We start from the raw sequence: 26,245 nt of genomic DNA on the forward strand, positions 1-26,245 counted from the left end.
TTGCCTCTATTCTCTATTGCACTTGTTTCTAGCTAAATAAAAGAAACGCGGCACAGAAAGAATACACGACAACATCTACTAGATAGTTTTCTGATTACGCAATATCACCAATATCGGTTCTTGAAACTGCCACCTTGGAGTCTGTTTGAACGGCCCGTCGGCGTTGTGGATCCTCGATCGGAGTTTATAGACCCCCGTTCCTCCGATCTTTTGACATGTGCTTATAGTTTATCAGTCACTTTGACTGCCGATTGCTACTAAAACACTGGGCTTATCGTCCTGCACGTCAACGCTCTCGATTACCCACCATATATTTGTTATCACAATTCCAATTAACCTGAATGCCATTGATCATAATCCATATCGGCGAGTATGTACGCAGATTGGATTCGAAACCATTAAGTGAGGTTAGTGTGTAACAGAAAAGTTGGCCTTTGAGTTGTGAGGTACAAAAATAGACATCATAAACTGATCTAACAATTTCGACTCTTTTGCTTTCAGCTCCCAAATCCTCTATTGCCCTGAGGTGAGGCTATAGCCCGCCACCAACCCTATTTCTTCATTACCCTCATGTACGTCAACTCGGACTCGCCGTCGGCAACAGCCATACCTGCCACCCGTCTTCTTTTAGTCTCTTCACAGCCTCGGGCTTACTCCTCAATAAAAGCCTATAGAAATAGCCCTTGATCATAGACAGGCCAAAGGACCACACCATCGATCATTTTGAGGCTGCTTACATACATCTCTACAAATATTATCTGGCACATAGTGTTGAAGCATCAAAGTTCATCATTACTACTCAATCAAACGCCAACAAAACGTTGCCCACATTATTCATCACACCTACCAGGCCCCATACTCTTCTTGTTCCCATCCACATAACCCCTTTAAGTGTATATAGACTCAGTAACAGCATTGACTTGAAGTCCCCATTCCGCCATCTCAGCTTCAGACAAGAACTCGAGGGGAAACCAGACGAGGTGACCCTTTATTTGCGACAGTTTCTCTCTCGCGTCAGCTACAGGGAGGAATTGGTCGAAAATGTGGCCTGCTTTTACTCCCTTGGGGGGTAAATATCTATCGTAATCTTCGAAGGTTTTGACTGGCAAGCGTTAGTTAGGTATGAATTGAGATCAAGTTGAGATTGAGTGACAGTTGAAGGGTAAAGGTGGGTCTACCCGACGGGTAGCCACGAGGTGATCAGAATAGGCAGGACCAAAAGGGAAGGAGTGTATCAAAGTGGAAAGAGGGTATCCACTGATCCATGAAGTAATAAATGATAAGAGATGGCGGAACTTACTGTGATCATCAGGATCGGCATGGAAAAGATGTCGGAAGAGCATGGTGTTCTTGTCCGCTCGGCCAGTCCACATGTCCCAAACTTCGTCGCTGAGGGGATCCTCAACGAATTTGTACGACTCGTCCTGGTCGTAGATGTTGTTGTCAGGGTTGACGTTGACGGGCATGGCGTTGATGTCCTTGGAAGCATCGTGCTCCTGAGGGGGCAAGAGACCCATGTGTTCACGCCAGAGGTAGCGACGAAGTGTAGCCGCATGGTATCCAGCCTCATAGGGTTGGCCATCCATGACGCTAGGAATCAAACGGGTGTCCTCCATGACGACACTCAACTCGCTGTCGTGGTCACCAAGCTGACTGCGGTCGTTAAGGTTACTGCTTCCACAAACTGCTATACGATCGTCGACCAAAAGCAATTTACCATGGATGTACAATTCTTCTTGGATCCAATTCTTGATCTCTGATTCAGGGTCTTCTTCAAACCAAGGTTCGTTATTCAGGCCTTCGCCATTGCCAGCCATCGCGTGATGAGCGACCGATGATGTTGTGTGCACGTTTTCAGGGGGCATAGCAGCCTCGAATTTCTTTCGGGCCTCCATCGTCTTCTTGATATCTTCATCCAGCTCTCCCTTGTCTTTGTCTCGCCTCATATGGTCGTCGCCTTCTGAGTCTTCTGGGTCAAATGAGCCATGGATGCCCTCACTCATAATTTCCTCGGCTTCGGCGCGCTGAACCTGCTGGTAACTAATACCAGTCTCCTTTTCAGCCTTGATGATAGCAGGCGTCTTGTTGAGACGATCGTAAGACCGCAGGTTGAAGAAGAAAATGTATTTGGTAGGGTCAACGTCCTCAGCGCGGCACTGACCAAAAATAGAGTGTTCACCACGGCAAATAGATTTGTACTGGTAATCCATGATAGCACGCGTGCCCGTAGCAGCTTCCTCTCGTAGATCTCCAGCAAATCCGGGGATTGCGGGGATGAGAACGATAACGCGGAATTTGCGACCCTCCTTGGCGGCTCTGACAACCGCATCGACGATGGCGCGACCAATCTGGTTTTTGACCGGAGCCTGTTGGTCACCTGTTGCAGTGATGAAGAACTGATTCTCGATGTAGACATAGTGCTGAGCCTTTGAAATGATCTCAATGTATGCGTTCTGGATGCTGTGGTCCGTCAAGATACCGCTGCTCCAGTCGGCGCTCGACCGGACGATTTGACAATTAACAGTGCCCATATTATCAAGTTTTTTCTCACTTAGAGGCGTGTACGGATGTCTGACGTAATCTCCAACTGGATGTTTGGGGCGCTGAACTCCAACGAGGTCCTCATCCTCGCCCTCCCGGCCCTCCAACATCAACCAGTTGAATCGTTCATCACGTTTATATTTATCACGCTTTACGAAATTCCAGCGTAATACAAAGTGTTCTGCTACGTCATAGGCAGCGCTGCCTTCATTTTGAGTCAATTGGGCGTTCTGGGAAGTTTTTGAGGTTGAAAACTCGACATACCTTGGATGCACATCGCCACATCGTGCCAGGGCATGCGCCCGAAGTCAGCTTTGCTCAATTCGTTGTCCTGCCAGCTGTCCACTTTCTGAAAATCCATTACACGGTTGTTATTAAAGTCCTGGCCCGGCCAGATTTCGTCACGAACGTCGGTAGGGTGGATGTCGGCCAGAGGGTGTTGGTGATTATCCCAACGTCCGAAGCAGAGATCAAGACCACCAACAAAGGCGATTTCGTAATCGATGACAATGAACTTCTCATGGTGAGCCCAATACCAAGTCATGTCGCTGAGATAAGTTAGTAATAGCATAACATGGATGGTGGTGATATCGCCAAGTCAGGCGCAGACACCACAACCTCGACCGAAATCACGATAGTTCGGCAAATGCTTTTTCAACTTACCCAAAGTTTTCAAAAACGTTATGATCAGGGTGTCGGGCGACATGGATGTTTCCATATCCGGGGGTGCCCTTGGGGCAGAGCTTCCTCAACGCATGCTTCGTATGAGCTGAATTACAAGTCAAGGCCTGTTCGACCTCCTTGTAGACACAAACGTAGATTTGGACACCAGCTTCGGCCTTTCGCTTGATTAGTTTGTCCAATCTGTATTCCTGCTCCTTGTAAGGGGGGCGGCGGAGGAAGAGCTCGGGTGACAGCCACCAGTCGGCAATGTATATAGACTCTTTGGCGTTTTCGAGGGCAATAGAAACGGCCCAGAAGTAGTCCCTACCATCGACGTACCTAATAAGTTAGCTTCTGGCTCAAAAACAATACCAATTGACATACCATTTCACGCGGTTGCCGGCGCGCATGGGGAAGTAGGATTTGTAACGGTTCTGCTCGCAGATGGCGGCGCGCTTTTCATCGCAACGTTGCTCATGCTCTTCATCGTGTCTATGGTTTTTATTGAACTAAAGAAACATGTGTGTAAGCTTCGCGGTTCAAGGTAGCGATTCGGTCGGGGATCGCGACAGCGCGACACCGTCAATTGGGAAGTGCGCAACATACCAGGTTTGTCAATTTACCAATTTTATGTCTATATATACATGTTAGATGCCATTGACTTAAGCGCGACTCAAATTACTGACTTCTGGTGAACGAGATGCACCTTTGCATCGTGAAGCTTGAGCTTGTCAAACAGCGACTCGGTGCGCTTGTGTTCCCCCATTTCAACAGAACTCTAGCGATCTGTAGGGGTCTTTCGAATGAAAGAACAAACTAGGAGCGCTCAGATCGCTTTGCGCCGGTATTCGGCAGCAGATCGATCGGAGAGAAATATGAGGGGTTGGTGAGATTTGAGTGAGGGGGACTAAATGGAGGGGTAATGAGACGGAAGGAGCAAAAGAAGAAGAGAAGTGAAGAGACAGAATACACGAGGGTGACAATGCCTTTAGTCTCCTGGGAAGAGAGTGAGAGTAATCGCAAGGCTTGGCTTAACTAGGAACAGATCCTCACGCGACAACCCAAAAGAAAAGCCAAGCTCATCTATAATGGTAGTATAATTGACTACAACTCTTTGAGCCTGGCGATGTCATCGAACAAGCCAAGCTCAAAATGCAGGAAAACAACGCCAAGCCGGCGAGACGGCGCGCAAGACTCTTGGATAGCATCTTACAGGCTCAAATCAGGGACCTTTTCCTCTCTATTACAGGCAAACATTAAGCCTCGGCCAAGCTAAACAATCACGGCATCCGTCATGACCCGCACACATCAAGCGGAACACGTAATGGGCTACGCACAGGGCTGAATGGGTCGTATCAATAACCAGCCAATTGACTTGAGAATACCGTATGAAGCTTTTCATGGTCTCCCTTGCCGAGCATTTCGTTAAGAGAACAAGCAACAACAAGAAAAAGCTTGCATTGTAACTCTAAAAATAAGAAGAACCAGTCATGCCATTTCAGTCTCATAATCCCGTTTATCCCCTGGACCTGATGACGTCAGAAGCTATATCCTGAATCTTGGCCTGTCCTGTCACAAAAGTTCGTGACGATCAGCCGTTCAACCATGTTTCAAGCTAATCAATTTACTTTTGTTTGTACGATAATTAACGGTTTTAATGGTAACCCTTGCCTTGGTATGCTGTCCAATTGACAATTCTTTTGAGTAAACCCTAGCTAGGGACCCAGCCCCTTGCATGATCTCGGCTGGCAGAAGCGTAGCATCGTAACAAAGACCATACATACAGCCTCCATAACCATGGTAAAGGAGACACGTTCCTGGATGAGTGAAATGTCCGAGACTGTCAGATTATACCTGGTCTAGTTTGCTTCCAATCAAGTTTCCCTATCTTCAATGGTGATGTACCAGGTTCACCATTTTGATTGTGTTATCTTGAGCTTCGATTGGTGCAATCGTATCGCAGTTTTCTTCTCATTCATTCAATGAATCTCTGCAACTTGCCGAGTATCCCTGTACATGTTCGATTGATGAGACAATAGGGGATACAAATATAATTGTGTATCATTCGACACAAAAGACATTGTGTGAACAAGACCCAAGAGGTGAAAACAATTACCCACACATTTGTCTTGGTTGTAGGTGCGTTGCATGATTCGTTTATAAACATCTATATTTTATAGTACCCCCATGACATAATTATCTCCCATTCTTTTTGGATGTCTTTTCTTTGCGTTGATCCCAAACAAACTCATTCATTGTGGACAGGCTACACCTTGATGAATGTTGCTCGATTACTACCCTAGAGACATCCAAGCTGGAGCTCATACCAGAACTAACGGTCCAAGCTCGACCCGCCTCAAGCGTCGTAAGCCAAAACTGCTCCATATACTTCAACAGTGGCCTTTGTATCGTATCATTGATAACAAGTCGTTCCACGTGAGAGTCCCTGCAAAGTCCCACCGATCATTCCTCAGACGTTTCACCCAGCTTGTAATTATTTGTTGAGGTCTCGACTCTGGTCTCTTTCTCTCCGCCATTTGACAAGTTGATTGGCAGGGATCATGAAAGAACGTGGGGTTTGTAGCGGTCGACGGAACAACTAAATCCAGCCCCGAAACACAGTGTCAAATGCGAGAACTGTTGATGCATCTGGAGATTTCAAGTCGTAATAAGCTTGAATTGTTTCAGGTTGAATGCAGTTTTGCATCATGTAGAGTACAATATGCGTGCATATGGCATCTGAACTATTTATGTCTGTTTCAAGTGTTGACTTTAGATGCGTAAAGCATGATTGCTTATACTCATCGCCAATCTACATGTATCAGAGCTCTTATCTTATCATTATGCACTGTTCATCTGCCCCTCTTTCACCGTATTGACCCCTCCCTAGGTCCCCTGAGCTAGACCCCTCCTGTACTGCTGTTCACTGTACCTACCCGCAAAGGGACAGCTCAGCTTGACCGCTCCAACGACATCTCCTTTATCTTCTTCTTCCCATCCAACAATTCTTCAACTTCCTTTTTCCATTAATCTCTATCATCAATCATCATGTCTGACGCCGCTTACCCCCCTGGAGGCACCATTGTGCAATCGCTTAAGCGATCTTTCGTCGACGTCCCCGTCGATGAGGCCAACGGCGAGGCTGTCTCTACCACTGAGTTCCTCGAGGCTTCCGAGTCCCTGACCACTATCTTCGGTATGACAATGTCTCAGAGGTTAAGAGGATGATTTGTTGCTAACTTTGCTGTCTCTTAGATGCCATTGGTGGTGTTGCTTTCGGTCCCGTCAAGAAGGATATCCTTGGCAACGTCGAGGTTCGTCACGACATGCTCCTTCCCGTCGCACGACAGCAAACCCTTGCTATCAAAAATTTCCGTTCCAGATCATATATCTGACAATAAATCTACAGAAGCTCCGTGCCCGCCAGGCCGCCGCTCCCGCCGAGTCCGGTACCGTCCAGGACCTCGTCCGCAACGAGCTCAAGACCGGCAAGCACACTGCCACTGAGGGCTGCCTTTGGCTCGTCCGGTATGTATAACTCTTTGATACGATGCATCGGCACAGCTGACAACTTTATAGAGGTCTTGACTTTACCGCCCAGGGCCTTGAGCTCAACGTCGCCAACTCCAGCCAGGAGCTTGCTGACTCTTTCCGCACTGCCTACGGTAACACTCTGAAGCCTCACCACAGCTTCATGGTCAAGCCTATCTTCAGCGCTGCCATGTCCGCCGTTCCCTACCGAAAGGACTTCTACGCCAAGCTTGGCGAGAACCCCGAGCAGGTCGAGGCCGAGCTCAAGACTTACCTTGCTTCCTTCACCAAGATTGTCACTATCCTCAAGAAGTTCATCAACAGCCCTGAGGCAAAGTGGTAAATCATATATGATATAATAAATGTTAGCGTACCTGTTGCCTGCCGATAAATGACAGAGCTAAGTGAAAACAAGTCACATGTTTGAGAAACACGACTTGGTTGACGAGATGCATCAGCATTGAGGAGCTATCCTGCAGAGAGACCTGTGGAAGATGGCTACAATAATAGCTGTCGTCCCATATTACGATAACGAAAATGAATAAATACATATTGCATGACCATCTGCTTGATCTGTTACTCCTGTCATCGTGACTTTTCATACTCGAAGCCCCTTTCCGTGCCTGATAGACCTGACAACCGGATCGCGATTTCTGAACCAGCCACAACCTAATGTCAAGCTTTCTTCAAAAGTCATACCATGTCTGTGAATCTGGAGACGCCACATTTTATCATGAAGTGGCTGAACCTTTGGTTCGCGATCATCCAGGATCGCCAAAATCACGTACCAGTCTGTCCTAGCCAATTCGGCAACACGGGACCGAGCACACCACTTTCATAGCTGTAAGCATCATGAGAATCGCACTATGATTGGCAGTATGAAGAGTAACAAGTCGATCTCTGTACAAAATACGCGGCGACAAATGATGACGGCCGGGTGAGATCTAGTAATGAGACATGGAGCTTGGCAGAGAATCTGACAACAAAGTTATCCCACCAACATGATAGCAAGACAATGTTTAAACTATCGTGAATCTGTATCTCGAATTGTCTCCTGATGTTCCGTCATGGGTTACAATACGATACTACATACAATCTGCACTTGCTCTTGTCTACCGGGAGCGTCGGATTGTCCGGACAAAACACCTCGGCATTTGGTATTGTCCAAAACCCCGAAGAAAAGTTTCAGTCTCAGTCAGGCGGTCATTAAGCATAAACTATTAACGCATAGATGCAAAAGATAAGCAGCTGACCAAGGTCGCCATAAGTATTACCTCTCCGCATATTGTTTGTAAGGCAAGGCTAGTCTAGGCTGAGGGTGCCTGGAAACACTCAATATCATTAATGGTGAGAAATGATGGGAAAAGTTTGTGAGAAAGACATCACCTCCCGGGACTAGTTAACGACCCAGAAAAGCCACATGGACATGTCTAAAAACGCATTGTCCAATCTCAGGGTCTGAGATGCTACCGTCCTCCCGACGCTTCCGAGAGGACCCCGAAATGCTCAAATGTACCTTTTGTAAAACTTCAAGTACCTAGTTCCTGACATTTTCGTTTACACCTTGGGGTGAAATTCACAGAGACGAAAGAAAGCAAATACCGAAGTCTATTTAGCGAAGTGCCCTTGGCAAGACCAGAAATGCTTCTTTCAAATTGAGTGGGCATGTGGCTGATGTTGGTGATCTTGGCTATGGACCTAGAGACCCTTGAACTCTACTCTGCCAAGTGTTCTTGAGATGCTACTGTAAGGCTGATTTTATCATGTCTATATGCATTTATCTCGCTCTAACAACAGATTATGTGAAATCCAAAGCCTGGCCGTGTATTCTTTTGTGCCTTGCCAACCTTTATCTGATCAATCGGATGAAGCGCCTCGCTCAGTAAAAAACAGAATAAGAAATACGCAAAGCAATGTCATGATGATGCCAAAACCCAATAATCCTGCCAGAGGCCACTACCACCCGGACCAGGTATTGTAAGAGAGGTATTTGGGTCGTTTGAAGACTGCTCGTTTCAGTTTCATGGACCGCAGCGACTCTGTGTCAGTCTCGCACTTCTTGCCGAACCAACTAGCTATGGTTTCAACAGCTACTTGATACTCTGTCATGACACTCTCCTTTGGTGTCATGGGCGGGGGACAATCCCAAGCGTGCCTCTCACCTTCGACAATGCGCAACGTGAACTGCTTTCCAGCAGCCTTGAGGCGATTTGAGAACTTGAGACCTTCGGCGAGGAGCATGTCGTACTCGCATAGGACCAAGTGAATAGGGGGGAGCTTTTTCAGCATCTCATCTGGCATCAGACCTGGTGACAACCGTGGATCAAACCTTTCCTCGCGGGGAATGATGGGGTAGATGAACGAGGCATCAATTAGATCTGTGAGACCCTTGGGCAAGGTGAACTCTGGTTTTGAGCATGTGAGTCGCTTTTCGGGACGTGATATGGTCCAGTCTAGGACGGGGTAGTAGAGTGCTATACCCGCAATCTTGGGTGGTTCGAAAGGAAATTTGTAGCCCCATCGATCAGGGTCGTTCAGAATGAGCCAGGATGCAATAGCGTTTGTGGCTCCTGCGGAGAATCCTGACAGAACAATCCGATCAGGATCAATGCCAAACTCGGCAGCTCGGTGCTTGATCTGGAGAACAGCATCGACGCAATCCTCAATGGGAGTTGGAAAAGGACATGAAGGTGCCAGGCGGTAGTTGACAGTGAAGACAACCGCATCCAGATTCGCCATGATGGCACCGGCCCAACGGGCATCGTCAGTGCCCTGGCCGAGGATCCAGCCTCCACCGTGAAAGTTTATAACGGCAGCTCTGGCACCGAGAGCGGGACGGGGCGGCATCCATACTTCGGCTTTGATCTTAGTCTTGGCGCGGTCGGCGCGACTGGGAGTAGCTTTTGACAGCGTGGCATCGAGCCAAATGTCTCGCGTGGGTGATGGTGCAGGTGGATTAGTGCGATTGGCGATGCTGAAACCCAAACTCGCAGCAGAGCGGATGGCTTGGGCACGAGCGATCAGGTACCATCTCGAGCTGGACTCGAGAGGATTCACATAACCCGGAGGTTCCGGGGTGGTTGGTCGTGACTCAGAGGGGGTGGCCTCAGTCTCCATATCAGATTTGATTAGATGGATGAGGGGAGGGAGGAGGGCGTGGTCCCAGCTTGAGACTCTGGAGTAAGACGGCAGCCAGTAGCTACAGTACTGTACTGAGTGAGGGAGGGAGAGTGATGAATGTTAGGAAACACAAGCAAAAGGCTTACAAGCCCAAAGCAAAGCCAAGAAGTCACTCGGCTGCGACGGAATAAAGAAGCGGTGGGGGAGTTTCCTTTTGCGTGGTGCAACAGCCAGAGACGGTGCCGGATTGGAGTGTTCTGTAAGCGCGATAATATGTGGGAGCAAGGATTGGTTAACAAGGAGAATAAATGCTGATCAGAATGGATAAAGAAGAGAGATAATTTGTCGAAGGGGCTATTGATAGCGTCTATGTCGATGTTTGTCGGCTCATTTACTACTAATGACGACCTCAAGTCAAACTAGTGAGGTTGGACCCTAAAGCTGAGCTGACAATAGCAATAGAAGAGAAGAGAGAAAAAGCAAAAGCAGGTTTGGCTGGTCAGACAAGCAGTGAATTGAGAATGAGTGGCCTTGTCAATTGATTGAGTGTATCAAATTCTCATTGAAAACGCCGAGATAATGCAAAACCTGGTTAGTATCCAACCAGAATTGTTACGTGACGTTGCAGGCTTTGGAGTGACATGACAGGTGAATTAATGCTATGACGTAGTGAGGCTTGTTTTTGTTATGTTTTCCACTTTACTGGATTAAATTGGTTAGAACAGGAGCGGTACGACAAGGACAAGGGTATATTAGTGGAGTCTCGATTAATAAAAGAGCAAAAAAAAAAAAAGAAAAGAAAAGGCCTAGAATCGACTTAGTAGACAAATAAGCAAAGCCAAGCAGATACGAGAATGTTCCCTTTGCTTGGTGATTCGTATTACCAAGTCCCGATTCACCCGATTGCGCTTTGTTGATTGACGTCAATTCAATGCGCTGGGTAAATTAAACTTGTTGTTTCAGCACTCAAACAGATCTTCTTTCTGACCACAAAAAGGCTTGGATGAAATAATTTCAGGGGGGAATAACAGGTTATAATCGAGCCACGAGGTCTTAAACTACGAAAACCCTCGTTTGATCTTCTCTATCAATCGCCGATGGTATTAAGGATATGTCATGGGCTTGGCTGTACTGCAGTATCCGGAGCTTCTCCACCGGAACTCCAATCATGGGCTCCGTGCAGACCCAGAAACATCCGGGGGCGGGTAACTCGCAGTGTCTAAAAATCCCTAGTCTGGATGGACAGAAGACGAGAGAAAACCGACAACGAACGATCTTAGTGCTATGTCACTGATGTCACAGTGTTTCTCGCATTACTCGAACGGGCATCACCCGTTGACGTACATGGTACTTTGATGGGTACGTAGAGGAACGCCGAGACGGTAAACGGCAGCTTGTCTCGTTCTTGCAGGGTGAGGCCAAGACTGGGACCTGAGTGTCTGACGGTAATAACACCTTGGCTCCCGGGGTTATGTGTGGCGTATGTAGGATAGTGATAGTCTGTGTTGTGTTTTCTACTGATTATTTGCTACGTGGTACAGTATTTGTGGCTGGTTTGACTATCCAGTGTATCAAACACCGAGACATTTCCTGTATATCAGACGGACATCAGTTATGACGCAAGTCTAATCCCCCAGACATTACAATCGATCTTGTACGATAAATGCGATGCATGTGAGGCTCTAACTGACGGTATGTCCGTCTATCCACCACAACTATTCTAGACTAGACTACCGGGCACGTTACTTATCACGATCATGGCACCGTTCTAGGGCTGCTAGTGCAGAGACCTGAGCGTCTTCGTGCAGTAACCCGCGGAGTGTGTTGAAAACAAAACCCGTGGAGCTGGGTATGTACCCAGGCATGCACGGGAGAGTTACATCCCCCACGAGATGCCGAATCACCTGTCAGTCTAGCGGATTTTATGTGTAGGGCCGAGGCCGAATAGAGGGTAGCCGATTGAGTAAGCTGTCGGAATTTGACAAAGACTGACCACATTTTTTTTCGGTTCTTGTAAGCAGATCCTGTTCATGTCTCATTCCGGGTCGCCGAAAATGCCGTGACTGCGAGAATATTACGGTTTATAGTTTTGTGTTTACGATCATATAAACTGTATTGTAGTTCCTTTTTTCAGTCATGTTTCTCAAGTGTTTAGGGCTCGCATAAAAAACATAAAAAGAACAGGAAACTATTCTGTTGCTCCTGATTCATCTTTTCCCATTTCTTCATCAAACGACAAGCCACAGTGCGTACCTGATACATACTTGCACCTCTCATCGTCACAGCCACGATCATCGAGACCAGTCCCTGACTCTGAATCACCCAAAAGAGAATTGAACAACCGAAACCAGCCCGCACGATCGTCATCGACTGCAAGCAGGGGTGCTCTATTGCGGAAACATTACGGAGAGCCAGAACCAAGCCAAGTCAGGCAAATCCAAGATTTCAAGTGTGGCTGACCCACCGTGCCACACCCTCCATCATCATTGCTGCTGCTGGGCACTAATTCGCTATTATGACGGGCATCCTGGCTCCCGTCACATCAGCTTTTGGCATGCCGCTACCGTCCAAATATCATCAAAAAGGTCTTGCAACCACCACCACAAATTCTTCTTCCTCTCCTTCTACTCCTACCTCTATTTCTTCTACACCTAGAATTCCTTCTCCTTTAATCACATCATATACTCCAGTCCAGGCTTTAACATCAAGCCCACTTTCGACAATCTCCATAGATTCGGTCCTTTCAGAACCCACTGATTCTCTGACATCATCGCTCTACTACACTGCTCAAATGGCGAGCCCGGACACCACCCACCGGCCTGCCTCGGTCGCTACGAGTGCGGCCTCGATGAGCGTTGATACAAGGCCATCGGCAGCCATTCTTAGTTCAGCGTTTTCCTCACCTCGCTCCGTTTCACCATCCAGAACCATTCGCGAAACCATGAACGATAGCGGCGTCGAACTTCCCCACAGAGATTCGGCTCGATCCAGCATGGATGGCACAACGGCCACTACCAATGCTATTGTTCCTAGCAGCCGAACTTCTCTTGACAGCGGTCGAACTAGCATGAGCTCCGACTGGCCAGTTCACCCTGGCGAGATCAACACAATTGCTCAGCTCGATACCCTGCCCTTTGGTACCGAAGTCACATTTCGAGCTCGTATCGAGACGCAGCGACCCATCTCAAAGGTGCTCGACTTCCTCCTACTCCGCGACCAAACACACTCTGTCCAAGGTGTTCTCGCCCGTGATGTCGGTAATGCCGAGTTTATCTCTTGGGTCCGCAAGATCAACTCTGAGTCTCTGGTCCAGATCACTGGTACCCTCAAGCAGCCTCCTGAGCCCATCCGATCGGCCACACACTCTCGAGTCGAGGTTGCTGTCGACTCTGTCCATCTCGTCAACCTTGCCCAGAACCTTCCTTTCAGCAACTACAAGCCCCCAGAGACTCTGCGCAACCGAATGAATGCCCGAATTCTCGATCTTCGACACCCCTCGAACCAAGCCCTCTTCCGTGTGCGCTCAATGGTCACGCGCATCTTCCGAAACACCCTCGAGGAACATGGCTTCGTCGAGATCAACACCCCCAAGCTGCAGCCTGCAGCCACAGAGAGTGGTGCTGCTGTCTTTCCTGTGAACTACTTCGGTCGCCGGGCTTTCCTTGCTCAGAGCCCTCAACTCGCAAAGCAAGAGGCTATTTCGGCCGACTTTGGTCGTGTCTTTGAGGTCGGCCCTGTTTTCCGTGCTGAAAATTCCAACACCCACCGTCACTTGACCGAGTACACTGGTCTCGATCTGGAGATGGCCATCGACACCGACTACCACGAGGTCATCTCTTTCATTGACATCTTTCTCAAGGAAGTCTTTAGAACAGTCTACTCATCCCGAGAGCTTGAGGTCATTCGTAAGCGATGGCCAAGCAAGGAGTTCAAGTGGCTCGAGGAGACGCTTATCCTCCCTTTCAGCGAGGGTCTCCAGATGCTTCGAGACGACGGGCGCGAGGTGGAAGTGGAGGATTTGTCTACTCCTGATGAGATGCGACTTGGCGAGCTTGTTCGCGAGAAGTACAACACCGATTACTATGTTCTTGACAAATTTCCCGCCAACGCTCGTCCTTTTTACACTGCCAAGGACCTCGAGGATCCCACGTGGACTCGATCCTTCGATATCTTCATTCGCGGTCAGGAGATCTGCTCTGGTGGCCAGCGTATCCATAATGTTGAAGAGCTCCGAGCCAACATGGCTGAAGCCGGTATGACTGAGGATGGTATGGAGGATTACCTCACCGCGTTCGAGTTGGGTGCTCCTCCTCACGCTGGTGCTGGTCTTGGTCTTGAGCGTATTGTCGCTTGGATGCTCGAGCTTGGCGATGTCCGATACGCCTCTCTCTTCCACCGAGATCCCAAGTCTCTCCCTACCAAGGCTCCTGGCCTGCCTCATCCCGAGGCTGATACCACCAAGCCCCACCACGCCGACTCTCCCCCTCCTTTGGAGAAGCTTATCGCCAACTACGGTGATGCCACCAACACATCTTGGCTCGATGAGCGTTTCCAGATCTGGCGACACGAGACCGGTGCAGCTATCGGCTGGGTTCAGAGTGACAAGTTTGCCATGATCACTGGTGACCCTCTTTGCGACCGCAGCCAATACCCACAGGTCATCCGTGCTTTTATCAACCATCTTACTGTTGACTTGCGCTTGACACCTCTCTGGATGCTCGTCTCGTACGAAATCCAAAAGATTCTCGCTTCTGAGCTTCGCTGGCGAAGTTTGACGTGTACCGAGGAGCAGCGTGTTGATGCCGACAAACACAACAGTGCTCAAATTGAAGGACTGGCTGCCAAGGCCCGTCGCGTTGAGCGTGAAGGAGTCAAGATTCACGAGGTCAAGGCCGACGAAGACTTCATTTCTCGTGCCAACCCCGCTATCGAGGAATGGAAGCAGAACCGTAAGGGTAAGCAAGTTCATCTTACCGAAGTTCGTCCATGGATCGACCAGGAGCACCGCCGCTACTTTGCTGCCGAGAAGGACGGCAAGGTCATGTCTATGGTGGTCTTGGCCAAGCTTGCTCCTCGCCACGGCTGGCAAGTGAAGTGGGCTCTCGACTTCCCTGGCGCTGTTAACGGTGCCATCGAGGTCCTGGTCAGCTTTGCCCTGTCCAACGTTACCGGAAAGGTCACCTTTGGTGCAGGTGTGTCGGAGAAGCTTACCGCCGGTGAGCACGTCGGCGGACTTCGCGCCAAGTTCCTCAGCGCCACCTACAGATCTATCATTGACAGCCTCGGCCTTCGCCGTAAGGCTTCATTCCGATCCAAGTTCGGTGCCCTGGGAGAGGAGATTTACATCTGTTATCCTAAGAAGGGTGTTGGCCTGCGCGACTTGCAAAACGTTATCAAGTTCTTCACCGACTAAACGATCAATCAACACGAATAAAACACACGAAAAAATATATATACAGCATCATGACCGTGCTACCAAGCGAAACAATAGCGAGGGGGGAGAGGGGTTCTTTGCGTTTCTAAGATACCATGATACCATACAGAAGATTGAACCCGTGGGGTGAGGGTGTTCAACGACGAATGACGAGCATGGCACCTGCGTTGGAGGGGCTGTCTAATGAAGTATTGCTTTGGATGGGAGTGCGATATCAATTTCTTTTGTACTGGATTGCAACATGTTTATTGTTTAACAATTCCCCCTTTAGATACCAAACCTGGATGAAAACAACTCTAGACGGATGATCTTCAGCAGGCTGTGCCTACTGATGTGAACCAATATTACTAGTTACAGAATTCATATGTTTACAATAACCAAGCTTGAACTGTGTGACTTGTCTTTGTGCAAATGTCTATCCCTGGAGATTATGACCGCCCATGTCATTTGTTGTTCCTCGCTGGCTGGTCGTTCATGCAGTTAAGCGTTGCAGATGCTGGGGATCTGTTTTCATTTGTCGGCGAGCAACCTAATCTCATACATAAGCTCGAGGGAATAAACATAAGCTCGAGAGAATAACCATAAATGACAAACCTAAGTATGCCTAAGAAGCATAAGATAAGCTAATAGTTTCGTCCCTTATGTTTTATGATACCTAGTCTAGTACACTGGGTCTCGCCCATTCATTTTCGCAAGATGTGAACTCGGTTGCACTGGATGAGAACCCACGACGAGTTCCTTCCTCGTTCGCATGACCTTGTCATATCTTTGAGAAATCCTACACATGCCCAATGGTAAGGCTTGTCGTATCTTCACTGGGAATTACCAGGCAGTGTCATCTTCACACACTACATCACTCACCATGACGCCCTCTTGGAAATCATTGCCTCCAGAGATTCGTCTCCTAATTCTACGATGTATTATCCCTCAACATCGACTCAAAAGAACCATCACCGACCGTGGATTCCCTCGAGCATCGTTATTAGCCACCGTGTCCAAAGAGTGGCGGTGCTTTTTCGAGAGAGAAACGTTTCGACGCATGGATCTAGAAGCGACCGATTTGCATAACTTTACAAAGAACGTTGGGGGGAAGAACGTCATCAGGTTGAATTATATAACCAACGTGTTGCTTACCATCAAACTTGCAACATACACCCGGCGTATAGCAGACAAACCAGAGAGTGGAACGACTGCTACCCAGAACAACAGGACCTTTACAAAAGCTATGGCAGTCCTTCTAAACACACTATCTCACTGGGAAGGTCAAACTAGAGGAGGGCTTTTACTCGAGATCCGCATGTATTCGCCTAGTGACAGGCTGTTTCATGGCAATCTAATGCAGCTCTACGACGACTATCCACTTCGGTTTGAAGATGACCCACAGCTGTTGACTACATTTATGAGGTTTTGCAGGAGAAACAAGACACGGTTCAAGTCATTCAGAGCTGCACAACGCTCTTTGGATGTCGTGGGCCGGACGAAACGACTCCATGGCACGCCGCTCGAGTTGAAGCCGTCACTGGTGAAGAAGCAACATTTCTGCTCGAAAACATTACGCAACCTCCCAAAGGCCCCCGTTGTCAAGGGTTTAATTCTACGTGGGGATTGCCGAAAAAGTATTGCAGTGAAAACCCTCACCACGCTGTTTCGCGAATGCTTCGTAGCTTTGGAATCATTCAATTTTGTGCGATGGTGTGGTTTTACAGAGGAACAAGAAACAACTTTCTTAAACGGTACGTATAAACTTAAGAGTATGTTAAACACAAGCGAAGCTGTCACAACTAACGACTGAGACCAGATCTTCGTGGGGGGGTTGATGCCAGCTTTCCCTGCTAGTCTCCAGCGATTTGTCTTTCACATACGTAGGGATTATGGTCGATATCTTCCCGACCGTTCCGACTTTGTACCCGATGCTTTATCGACTCTTTTGGCCCATGCTTGCCATAACTTTACCCAGTTCTGCCTCCCAAATGATGGGGTTAGCAGCCGGCTTTCTTTTTGGGATGAATTGATGAGAGTTGATGGGCGCGAATCCAAGCTTCAGAGTCTAGCCTTCAAGACAAGGTATCTTGGTCACAATTCGAGCCAATTAGCAGTGACAGAGTTCCTGATCTTCATCAGTGTCACAGTAAAGCGCTTGCCTGCATTACGGACTCTGGAGCTATGGAGTGCCAGCGATGGATTTGGCTGTTTGTTCCGGTGCACCCTAGATGACTTCAGAGTCAAAATCACATGGCGATGCACCGATGACCGATTCACTTTGCAGGAAGAAGCGGTGCGGTACTGGGCTCACATGGCCTCAAACCGTCCTTTCGAGGTTATAAAGGTTCCACTTACCAAAAGCATAGAGTTCAACCCGATGTTTAAGCTCTCGACTATGCTGCGGGGGCTACAACTTAGGCAGCTGAGTTTTGACCCCATTTACGAAGCTCATACAAGGCTCGCTGAGAAAATGGACGTGGGCACATTGTTTGGTGTGGAATGAGGAGTGCATTTTGCACGTACTCCAGGCCTGGCTGTATATCAACGAGGAATAAACAATGCACGGTAGCAAAAATGTTAGCCTCCTAAGTCTTAGGATACAAAAACAAATGACCTAAGGCTATAGTCTATCTAAATAGCATAAACTGACCCACTAATTTTATCTCTTATGCTTCCAGCCCGTGATTGTTTCTTCTGGTACCTTCACCAGACATGTCATTCTTTCGTCTTATTTTGTGTTCACCCAAGATTAATGACTCATAGGTTTAGCACAGGATGGTATTGATGCTTCGAGGTTGTATGAAAGCTGATGACTTCATAGTAGCATCTGGAAGCGCAAATTATTACATGTTCTGTCATTGGACCAGCAGATTTATAGCAGCTGAAACCTCTGTATGGGAACGCCCCTGTCTTTCAGTGCTGCTTCTGTCATCCTTGGGTCTTTTGACGAAAATTCCTTGTGTCCAGCTCTGGCCCAGCACGGACTTCCATCTTCAAGTAAAGTCTCCTCAGATCCATCACTATAGGGGACACCATCCAGTCGAGGGTCTGTGAAACGGATAGAGCTCCCTTCTTTGACGAAACCATACAAAAGAAACTCGCGATGCCATAGCCTTTCCCACCTGTGAAAGTCGTTGCCGAGAAAGGCTTCAGCTGCTGAGAAATCGGGATGATAAGCTGGACCGATGACCATATAAGAATTATCTCTGGCTTGAGGCCGTAAAATGATCGATGTAGATAGGCCGAGAAGTACAGCGACTACATCTCCCTTCCGAGCCTCCATAGGAACACGAATAAAGGTTCCGCGACAGGTCTTTGCACAGCCATGTGTAGATCCTCCAATGGGTAAGCTTCGCAAATACACTCCGTCTTTCTCCCACGGTTCCTGCATATCATCTGCCTCCAAATATTCACTGTTTATCCACTGTCGTATCTTTCTACGCCAGTCATTTAATCCATGCAGTGAATATACTTTGGGAGGATGTAGTCTTTGTGTGCTGTAGTCCCTCACCTGTCCGTAGGTAAGAATCATTATCAATTGGTCCAGAATCGAGTCATCTTGGAGTGATTCCTCAGCTACCAGAGCCAGAAGTGTATGAACGATCCTTTGACGGAATTCGCTAATAGGTTCAACTAACTCTTTAGAGCGAAGCGGTTGAGGTGCATCAGAGACTTCATCGCATATTATGCCTGCCACTTCCAATATATGTGGCTCGATAAGATCTACTGCAGGTGACGAATTCCCTCCTGCGTTAGAATCCACAGTAAGATCTCCCCATGTTCTCTCCAAATCAGCTACCCAGCTTGGGCTTCTAGCTGCGTTGCAGTGTGTCAGAAACTCGAGATTGCGCTGCCGCCTGATTTCATTGAGGCATACTGAAGTGAATATCTGTTTCAAGGACTTGGTGTAGTCTACCTGAATTGACTCGGCGACATCTGGTTCGACAAGGCCGCGTAGAGAGTATATCCTATCGCGGTCATCTCCACATTCGAGAGCCTCGGTACCAGAGAGGGCCCCTAGCCAGCTATCGCTTTTTTTCACGTCGTCCGCACAAGCCAACAATCTGTCTCCGACAATCTGTACGTGTTTACTATATGCAGCGACATCATTGATGGCATGGGATGGGGGCCCTGTGAGGAAACATATAACGCTAACTGCGTCGTGGAATTGCTTCCAAGTTATTTCTTCAAAACCCAACATCACGATGCATGTTTGCTTGTTTGCCAGTACGACCTCTTGGTGAGTCCACAAACGTTTATGCCAATTGAGGGCCAGTATTGCCTCGAAGGCCCGCCACTGGTCCACATCCAACGGTAGTCCATCTCTCGCGAGCCCTCCATTCGCATGTACTGGATCTTTAAATTTAAACATTTGCCGGACGATGCTGTAGTTCATTGTGACCGATTCGACCAGGTCGGCGCATGACCGCAATGTATGCATCGCTAGGACACTCCAAGAGGTTTCCGGGCCTAGCCATACCACTACACTCGCAGCGTAGTAGTATATATGATGCATCTTTTGAACTTGAGCGGCACGGTCACCGAGATCGTTCTGATCTATGCAGATAGAGTCGCACCATATCAATCGCTTTCTCTCAGACTTTCGAAGAGCCTTCAACGCTGCGGCCAAATTCTTTCCAATACGTAACTTCCCTACAGTATGATCCTGGAATGATTGCTCCATATACATGTGTTGCTCTTGCGTCAATTCGATGGAGACAGGCTGAGACTGATCGTCCCAACAATACGATATGGCATCGAACTCTGGGATCTTTTCTTCGGGTAGGAAGGTTCTATACAAGATGGCACCTTTGAGAGGGTCTTTCGCGTCTCCAGGATCGAGTTCAAGTAAACGGATGTCTGAAGACAAAACAGGACGGTAGCGGAAGGCAGGCATTGATAGTGTATATCCAACGTCATTCGTGTTTAAAGAAGCTTTGACTCGCAATGTGACAACTAGTTTGGTTTGGAAATCGATGTATGGTATAACATTTGTGAGAGGTTTGCATCAACTTGCGGGGCTGAGTTGGACATATGCAAGCAGCTGGAAAGCTTAGTCATAAAGACAGATTAACAAACAAACTTGCGATGGTGAGCTGTGCTAGAATCATGATAAATATGTATGCAAGAATAACTCTATTGTTTGTTGCTTTTCGAGGCGTAAGTCCCGAAGTATACATTTAAAATCAACTCATAAGCAAGAATAACTCAGCTTTGCTGTGCTTGTCTTTCTGGGACCAAATACAGCTACGGCACAAAGGAATATCTTATTGAAAGATCCTATTGGGTGGTTGCAAGCATAGCGATCTGTCAATACCTACGTAACTCAGTGTGCGTTTTGTCTCGAATCTCGATTGAAGTCTTTATCTGTTATGAATGGTCGATGGTCTTGTGAAGTTAGGTTTTTAAATAAGTTGTCATACATGTCTAACTAAGAGGCTGGTCTTAGCTTCACCAGGAACCACGATAGGATTCCTGGCTACTGACCCAGAACACTACGAGAAAGTGCCAGCCCGTCGTTCTGGACCCCCTCCCTCTCCTTCTTCCAAACAAAAATAAGAAACGACAACAGGAATAAGAAAGACACCCCAGGGGGAGCCACTTCGATGTCAAAAACAGACCACCTTCCAGCATCCAAGGCCATACAAACCTCCAGCGCCGGAAACATTGGTGAATACAGACCAAGATCTCAGTTATGGTACCAACGTTCCTCCAGCCAAGACCTAAGTCTGGTGACACTCCAGAGTGCCCTGGGCAGCTGGAATCTGGGCCTGGAGCAACAGGAAGGCGGTACATCGAAGGGCTTTTGTTTTGGAGACAAAGAAAAACAAAGAAAAACATGAAAGAAAATGAACAGATAACTACAAACATTTGCGTGTACGACATATACGTAAAAAGGGAAAGGAAACGACAAACGAGGTAAAAAAGAAACAGTGATACCATGACTTGTAAATGGAAATGAAAGGAAAAGAAAAAAGGAAAGCTCACCATAGAACAGACAAGGAAGACTATTCAACAGTCCTAAGCACCGTCCTTGAAAACTTCAGAGGGGGTGTTACCCTCGGGGGTCCTCTGAGCATGAGCCTCAGTCAGCCTGACGAGGTAACCGTTGGCCGAACTGTCCCAGACAGCTTCCCATCCTTCTGGCAAAGGCGGCGGAGCAGGAAGGGGCCAACCTGCTGCTGCTGCAGCAGCTCCCGTCGACGTCGAAACTCAGCCTCGACTTGTGCCATCGCCGCTCGTTCCTCCTCGTCGATTTGCTCCTGCTGCTGCTGAAGGGGGGCAGGAGGGAGAGGATGTTGCTCACGATGAGCAGGAGGAGTCGTCGGAACAGGGGGTGCCTGACGACGGGCTTGCTTCTTGCGGTGACGCCGTTCACCTCTGTGAGGACAGTCCCTCAAGCGGTGCTCTTCAGAGCCACACTATAAAGAACTGTTAGTTTGAACTTGGTTAAATGGTAGAAATACTTACGTGCCAACAACCCCGTCGGCGGTCATTGGGGGCCACCACCACGTCCACCACCGCCACGGCCGCCACGGCCGCCAGAGCCAGAGCCAGAGCCGACCATGCTGCGTTTCTCGTAAGTTGCAGCCTCAATGGTGTGACCGATCCTCGCATTGGTAGACATCTGAAGAAATATTAGTGCTTGTATCTGAGAGAAGAGAGTGAGTGCATGCTGTTTCTTCTTGAATCCTTGTTCGTCGTGTTATCGTTGTGTTGTATGTTTAACGTGATGCGATGCGATGCGAAATGAAGGGAATAAAAAGAGGAGAAGAAGAGAGGAGAAGAAAGAAGGAATTTTGTGCAAGCTCTGACGCATGCCTGTAGATTGAAAGTGGAAGCTGAGTTACGGCTACAGGTGGCAGGTGGCAGGCACTGCCAAAGACCGTCAAGGATTGTTAAGATATTTGCAGGCCAGATATCGCCAGTAACGGTCACCACAGAAGGGAATCTTAGTAAAGTATGGGTTTTGGTTAAATTCAATATATTTGTTATTCAATCGTCGAGTATCGTAGTTACTGTTATCTAATGAATCTATCATCAGATCGGAGTGATCAACACGGATTTCAGTACGCGGGCCCAGCGCCAATCCCACAAGAACCTTGGTAGGAGGACTGAGTTGCATCGTATATATAGATAATATGGCAAAGGTCCGGGGACAGTGATGATAAACAGAAGGTCGGAGTTGAAAGTTAGTGCTCCGCCGACTATTAAAATACCGCTTTTCCTCAACTACGAGGAAGGCTGATCTTTGCTTCGCCTGAGCTTGTGAAATAGGGGTTGTTCAGATAAAACTAAGTCAGTAGGATTTGTTTGTTAATTGTATAAGCTCATCCACATATACTGCTTTCTATAGGTCAATGCACTCTGTAGTCATTTGCATTGCCGTGCCTTGACATATCAAAGTGCAGCTGGTATTACAAAGGCAACTTTTCAGTTGTGAGTGATGTTGATTTGAATTTTGCAGTAACATAGACAAACTAACCAAATCAAAATTGAAATACTTCTGGCAGAAGATTTTAATTAGAGTTAAACAAATTACTATACTTTTAAGATATTATTTAAAACTTTATACTTACTATCATTAAGGTCGTATATATAAAATAACCTCCATATATATCGACATATAATACAGTAAAAATATAATATACCCATGTTTTCTGACATAGAATTTTAACTACAACGTCTCAAATTAGAATGTCTGGCAGTGTCTGGCACCTGCCACTTGAACTCGCATCTTCGTAGGTAGGCAGGTGCCTACCTACTTCCTAGACAACTAACCACGCGTCGCGTTAGGGATTCTATTAAAATATTCCTCCTTCCGAGTTTCTGTCTTCTCATCTGCATCTCACATCTTCGCATCACATAACATCGCATAAAATCGCACTCTCGCATTCTCACATTGCATCATATCGCACTCTTGCCTCTTATATTCACTTCTCATCTCTCACTTCTCGCCTCATTTCATCTCGCCTCGTCTCATCACTGTATGTATCTCTCTCTTCAATATTAACTCTTCAGACCGCAGCTACTAATATCACATCTAGATGTCTAACGCCGAAACGATAAAGGCCATCGGTGCTGCTGTTGGAAAGGCTCTGAAGGAATCAGGACTCAGTGGCTCTGGCTCTGGTGCTGCTTCTGGCTCTGGCGGTCGCCGTGGTGGTCGTGGTGGTCGTGGTGGCCGAGGTGGCCATGGAGGTGACGGAGGTGTTCGCAAGAAGCCCGCTCGTTGCTTCCGCGTAAGTTCTCATTAACATCTCTAGAGCTTCAAAGTCTGATTTCCTTCGCGCAGTGCGGCTCGACTGAGCATTTTTACAAGGACTGCCCTCACAAGAATAAATCCCGAAGCAAGTCCAAGCAGGCCCAACTCGAGGCCGCTGCTAAGAGGCCAACTTTCCCACCTGCTGCGCCTCCTGCTATTCCTGGATGGGAGTCCATTTGGGATCCAACATTTGGCGCATATCTCCTGCGGCCAGTTGTGGTACCAACACAGGGTGCTCCTACTTCTGCCGCCCCTGCTCCTGCTCCGGCTCCTGCTCCGGCTCCGGCTCCTGCCCCTGCTCCTTCTTATTCTCCCGCTCCCGCTATCGGTCTCTGCCATTCCCCTCTTTCCGCCAACAGCGACGCTCTTGTATCTGATGCAGAGTATCGCTTGCGTCTTGCGGAAGCTGACATTCAAGCAATGAAGGAACGCTTCAGCGGGCCCCAGCCTCAGCCTCAACCTCAGCAGCAGCAACAACACCAACAGTTTGGCCCTGTTCCTGCTACAGTTCCACCTCAACCGACCGTCTCTGCTCTTGGGCCTGAGCAGCAACAGGCACCAACTCTTCGCAGTTCAGGACCAATCTCTCTCGACGACTTTCTGGGCCCTGCAGGGAATTTGCCTCTCAGCCAGAGCCAATCGTTTGAGCCTCGCAGTCGCAGGCGTCTCATCATCTCATTAGTGAGAGCGACCAACGTCAGCCCAGGTATCGCTGCCCAGCTACTCTGGCGGTTTGACTGGAACCTCAGGTTCTGTGAAGACCTCGTGTGGAATCAAGGGGTAAGTCTGGTTCTCTCTATTTATCATATCATTAAACTAATCGCATAATAGTCAACATGGCCCTCTAGTGTGTTCAAGGATGGCGGTTTGAGACGAGTGTAGGACTGGAAAATAGTTGTCTTCGTTTATTCTGCGGTGAATTGTTCTTTTCTTTTGCCTGATGGCCCTGTCATGTTGTTCATTTTGCGTCACTGCCGGCGATGCAAACGCCCATTCATGTTTTTTCCCTGTGGGTTTTTGTTTCTCTCTTTTTTTTTTTTTCATTACTGCTACATTTGACCTCAGCACACCTATTTGTATTCATGGTAAGCTCTTCCTCTATTTTCCTGCCGCTCACCGACGTTCTCCAAGCTTGACACCTACTCCGCATGGTTCGAGAGGCGCATCCCGGTTCGAGAAACCTGCTACCGAGTCGAGACACATCCTTGGTACGCTACCGAGTCGAGATATGTACATCCTTGGTATGCTACTGAGTCGAGATACATCCTTGGTACGCTACTGAGTCGAGATATATCCGTGGCACGCAGAAATTATACACCGTGGATGCAGATCTAGAACCTTGACAGGAGAAGTGGACTGCCTTGAGAACTGGAGGTTAAGAAGCTGGTCAGTGTTTGTATTGAAGTGACTTTCCTGAAGTGTCTTTGTCGTTTCTATTACAAGGCCAAGAATAGCGTCCGCAGTGGTTATAACAATTCCTCATTGTCTTTCAACTGTACTGTCTGAATGTGATCTTCCTATTGAGTGCCGTGGTGATACCGAGACAGTATAAGTAGTTTTTTTCTTGCCACTACCCAGACAGTCAACAACAAATGTACTTCACCTCTCCTTGGTTGCCAGGTTTGGTATTTACCACCTTTCCAAACTACACAGGCCAACAAGGCTGTCCTAAGTCTTAGGGTACAAACATAATTAGTCTAATATTATAGTCTAAGGAGCATAAGATAACCTACTAGTTTCGTCTCTTATGCTTCTAGTTATTTATTATTCTGACACCCTAAGTCTGTATATCTAGTGGTAGCATAAATACTGATATAGCAGCGCCGCGTGACAGTTTAATGTTACACGGGATGCTAATAATTACACCCCAATCAAAACTGCACTCCTGTAACTCATCGTCACCAAGTGATATGTTCAGCAGGCCTCACCGCCGAGCACCTCATATTCGTGTTCCGGCTGGATCGGAAAACGATCCTTCCAGGAAAAGCTCCTATAGTTGTGGTGACGGCATAGGTTTTCTTTCCCATGGGTTGAAAGAAAGGCGGGTTCAGTGCTTGGCTTGGCGGGATTCAGTTATATAATACGAGGTAGCTCGATATTCAGTTTTGTTTATCGTGGGCTTTGTGTCATAGTCAAGAGTTTCTGCGTGCTAGAGGCCCAGCAGAATTCCCAAGACAACCTTCTCTGGTCGTGTAGTTTCTTTGTGGTAGTGTAAACTCATCTGCAGGATCAATAGTTGATTTAGTGAAATTGGATCTATAAACTATTCATTGTAACGCTTTGTTTTTCGACGTGCCATTGTAGTTGCGAACGACAGGTGTTATTGTAATGAGATCTAAAAAGACCATGTAATTGGATGCGGTGCTGAGAGAGCACAAATGTGGTTCCCCTGCCTCTAGAATGGGAGTTACATATGATAGCATATAGTGAGTATATCTTCAATAAGAACGACAACGTGAAAGACAAATACGGTATATTGTATACGCGGTCACCTCTGTAGTTCTTCAGTCGTAACCACAATAGGCCAGTGTAGTATCAACTTCTGGACTAAATCATCCGGCACAGTGAAGTAGATGTATGTGACTGTCCATGTACTGGGTCAATATCAGATCAACAGAGTGGTGGAATCAGCACAACACGCATCAGGCATAGGGAAACTTCTAACAAAGGACCGTATTGGTTTCTTGACAACCTACATAACCCAGGAA

General features: G+C 47.7%; 8 protein-coding genes across 8 annotated transcripts; 4 read left to right on the forward strand and 4 right to left on the reverse strand.

Moving 5' to 3' along the window:
• Window positions 1-887: 887 nt before the first annotated feature.
• FPOAC1_002100 (uncharacterized protein) lies at window positions 888-3,970 on the reverse strand (the record flags this gene model as incomplete). Its single annotated transcript, XM_044846687.1, has 7 exons — window positions 888-1,102; window positions 1,301-2,746; window positions 2,806-3,089; window positions 3,205-3,543; window positions 3,589-3,713; window positions 3,811-3,838; window positions 3,891-3,970. The coding sequence occupies 7 exons, from the start codon at window positions 3,968-3,970 to the stop codon at window positions 888-890; spliced, it is 2,517 nt and encodes an 838-aa protein (XP_044712603.1).
• A 2,282-nt stretch (window positions 3,971-6,252) lies between these two features.
• Window positions 6,253-7,078, forward strand: FPOAC1_002101 (uncharacterized protein; the record flags this gene model as incomplete). The annotated part of the gene is made up of 4 exons (XM_044846688.1): window positions 6,253-6,400; window positions 6,460-6,518; window positions 6,614-6,732; window positions 6,784-7,078. The coding sequence occupies 4 exons, from the start codon at window positions 6,253-6,255 to the stop codon at window positions 7,076-7,078; spliced, it is 621 nt and encodes a 206-aa protein (XP_044712604.1).
• A 1,613-nt stretch (window positions 7,079-8,691) lies between these two features.
• FPOAC1_002102 (uncharacterized protein) lies at window positions 8,692-9,852 on the reverse strand (the record flags this gene model as incomplete). The annotated part of the gene is made up of 1 exon (XM_044846689.1): window positions 8,692-9,852. The coding sequence occupies one exon, from the start codon at window positions 9,850-9,852 to the stop codon at window positions 8,692-8,694; it is 1,161 nt and encodes a 386-aa protein (XP_044712605.1).
• A 2,794-nt stretch (window positions 9,853-12,646) lies between these two features.
• Window positions 12,647-15,268, forward strand: FPOAC1_002103 (uncharacterized protein; the record flags this gene model as incomplete). Its single annotated transcript, XM_044846690.1, has 1 exon — window positions 12,647-15,268. The coding sequence occupies one exon, from the start codon at window positions 12,647-12,649 to the stop codon at window positions 15,266-15,268; it is 2,622 nt and encodes an 873-aa protein (XP_044712606.1).
• An 883-nt stretch (window positions 15,269-16,151) lies between these two features.
• FPOAC1_002104 (uncharacterized protein) lies at window positions 16,152-17,774 on the forward strand (the record flags this gene model as incomplete). Its single annotated transcript, XM_044846691.1, has 2 exons — window positions 16,152-17,022; window positions 17,083-17,774. 2 exons carry the CDS (start codon window positions 16,152-16,154, stop codon window positions 17,772-17,774), a joined length of 1,563 nt encoding a protein of 520 aa, XP_044712607.1.
• A 369-nt stretch (window positions 17,775-18,143) lies between these two features.
• On the reverse strand, window positions 18,144-20,168 carry FPOAC1_002105 (uncharacterized protein; the record flags this gene model as incomplete). Its single annotated transcript, XM_044846692.1, has 1 exon — window positions 18,144-20,168. One exon carries the CDS (start codon window positions 20,166-20,168, stop codon window positions 18,144-18,146), a length of 2,025 nt encoding a protein of 674 aa, XP_044712608.1.
• A 1,124-nt stretch (window positions 20,169-21,292) lies between these two features.
• Window positions 21,293-21,889, reverse strand: FPOAC1_002106 (uncharacterized protein; the record flags this gene model as incomplete). Its single annotated transcript, XM_044846693.1, has 3 exons — window positions 21,293-21,343; window positions 21,448-21,693; window positions 21,743-21,889. 3 exons carry the CDS (start codon window positions 21,887-21,889, stop codon window positions 21,293-21,295), a joined length of 444 nt encoding a protein of 147 aa, XP_044712609.1.
• A 1,430-nt stretch (window positions 21,890-23,319) lies between these two features.
• On the forward strand, window positions 23,320-24,419 carry FPOAC1_002107 (uncharacterized protein; the record flags this gene model as incomplete). Its single annotated transcript, XM_044846694.1, has 3 exons — window positions 23,320-23,514; window positions 23,568-24,317; window positions 24,369-24,419. 3 exons carry the CDS (start codon window positions 23,320-23,322, stop codon window positions 24,417-24,419), a joined length of 996 nt encoding a protein of 331 aa, XP_044712610.1.
• Between the last annotated feature and the right edge of the window lie 1,826 nt (window positions 24,420-26,245).

This window comes from Fusarium poae, chromosome 1 (assembly GCF_019609905.1).
Source record: "Fusarium poae strain DAOMC 252244 chromosome 1, whole genome shotgun sequence".
NCBI lineage: Eukaryota > Fungi > Ascomycota > Sordariomycetes > Hypocreales > Nectriaceae > Fusarium > Fusarium poae.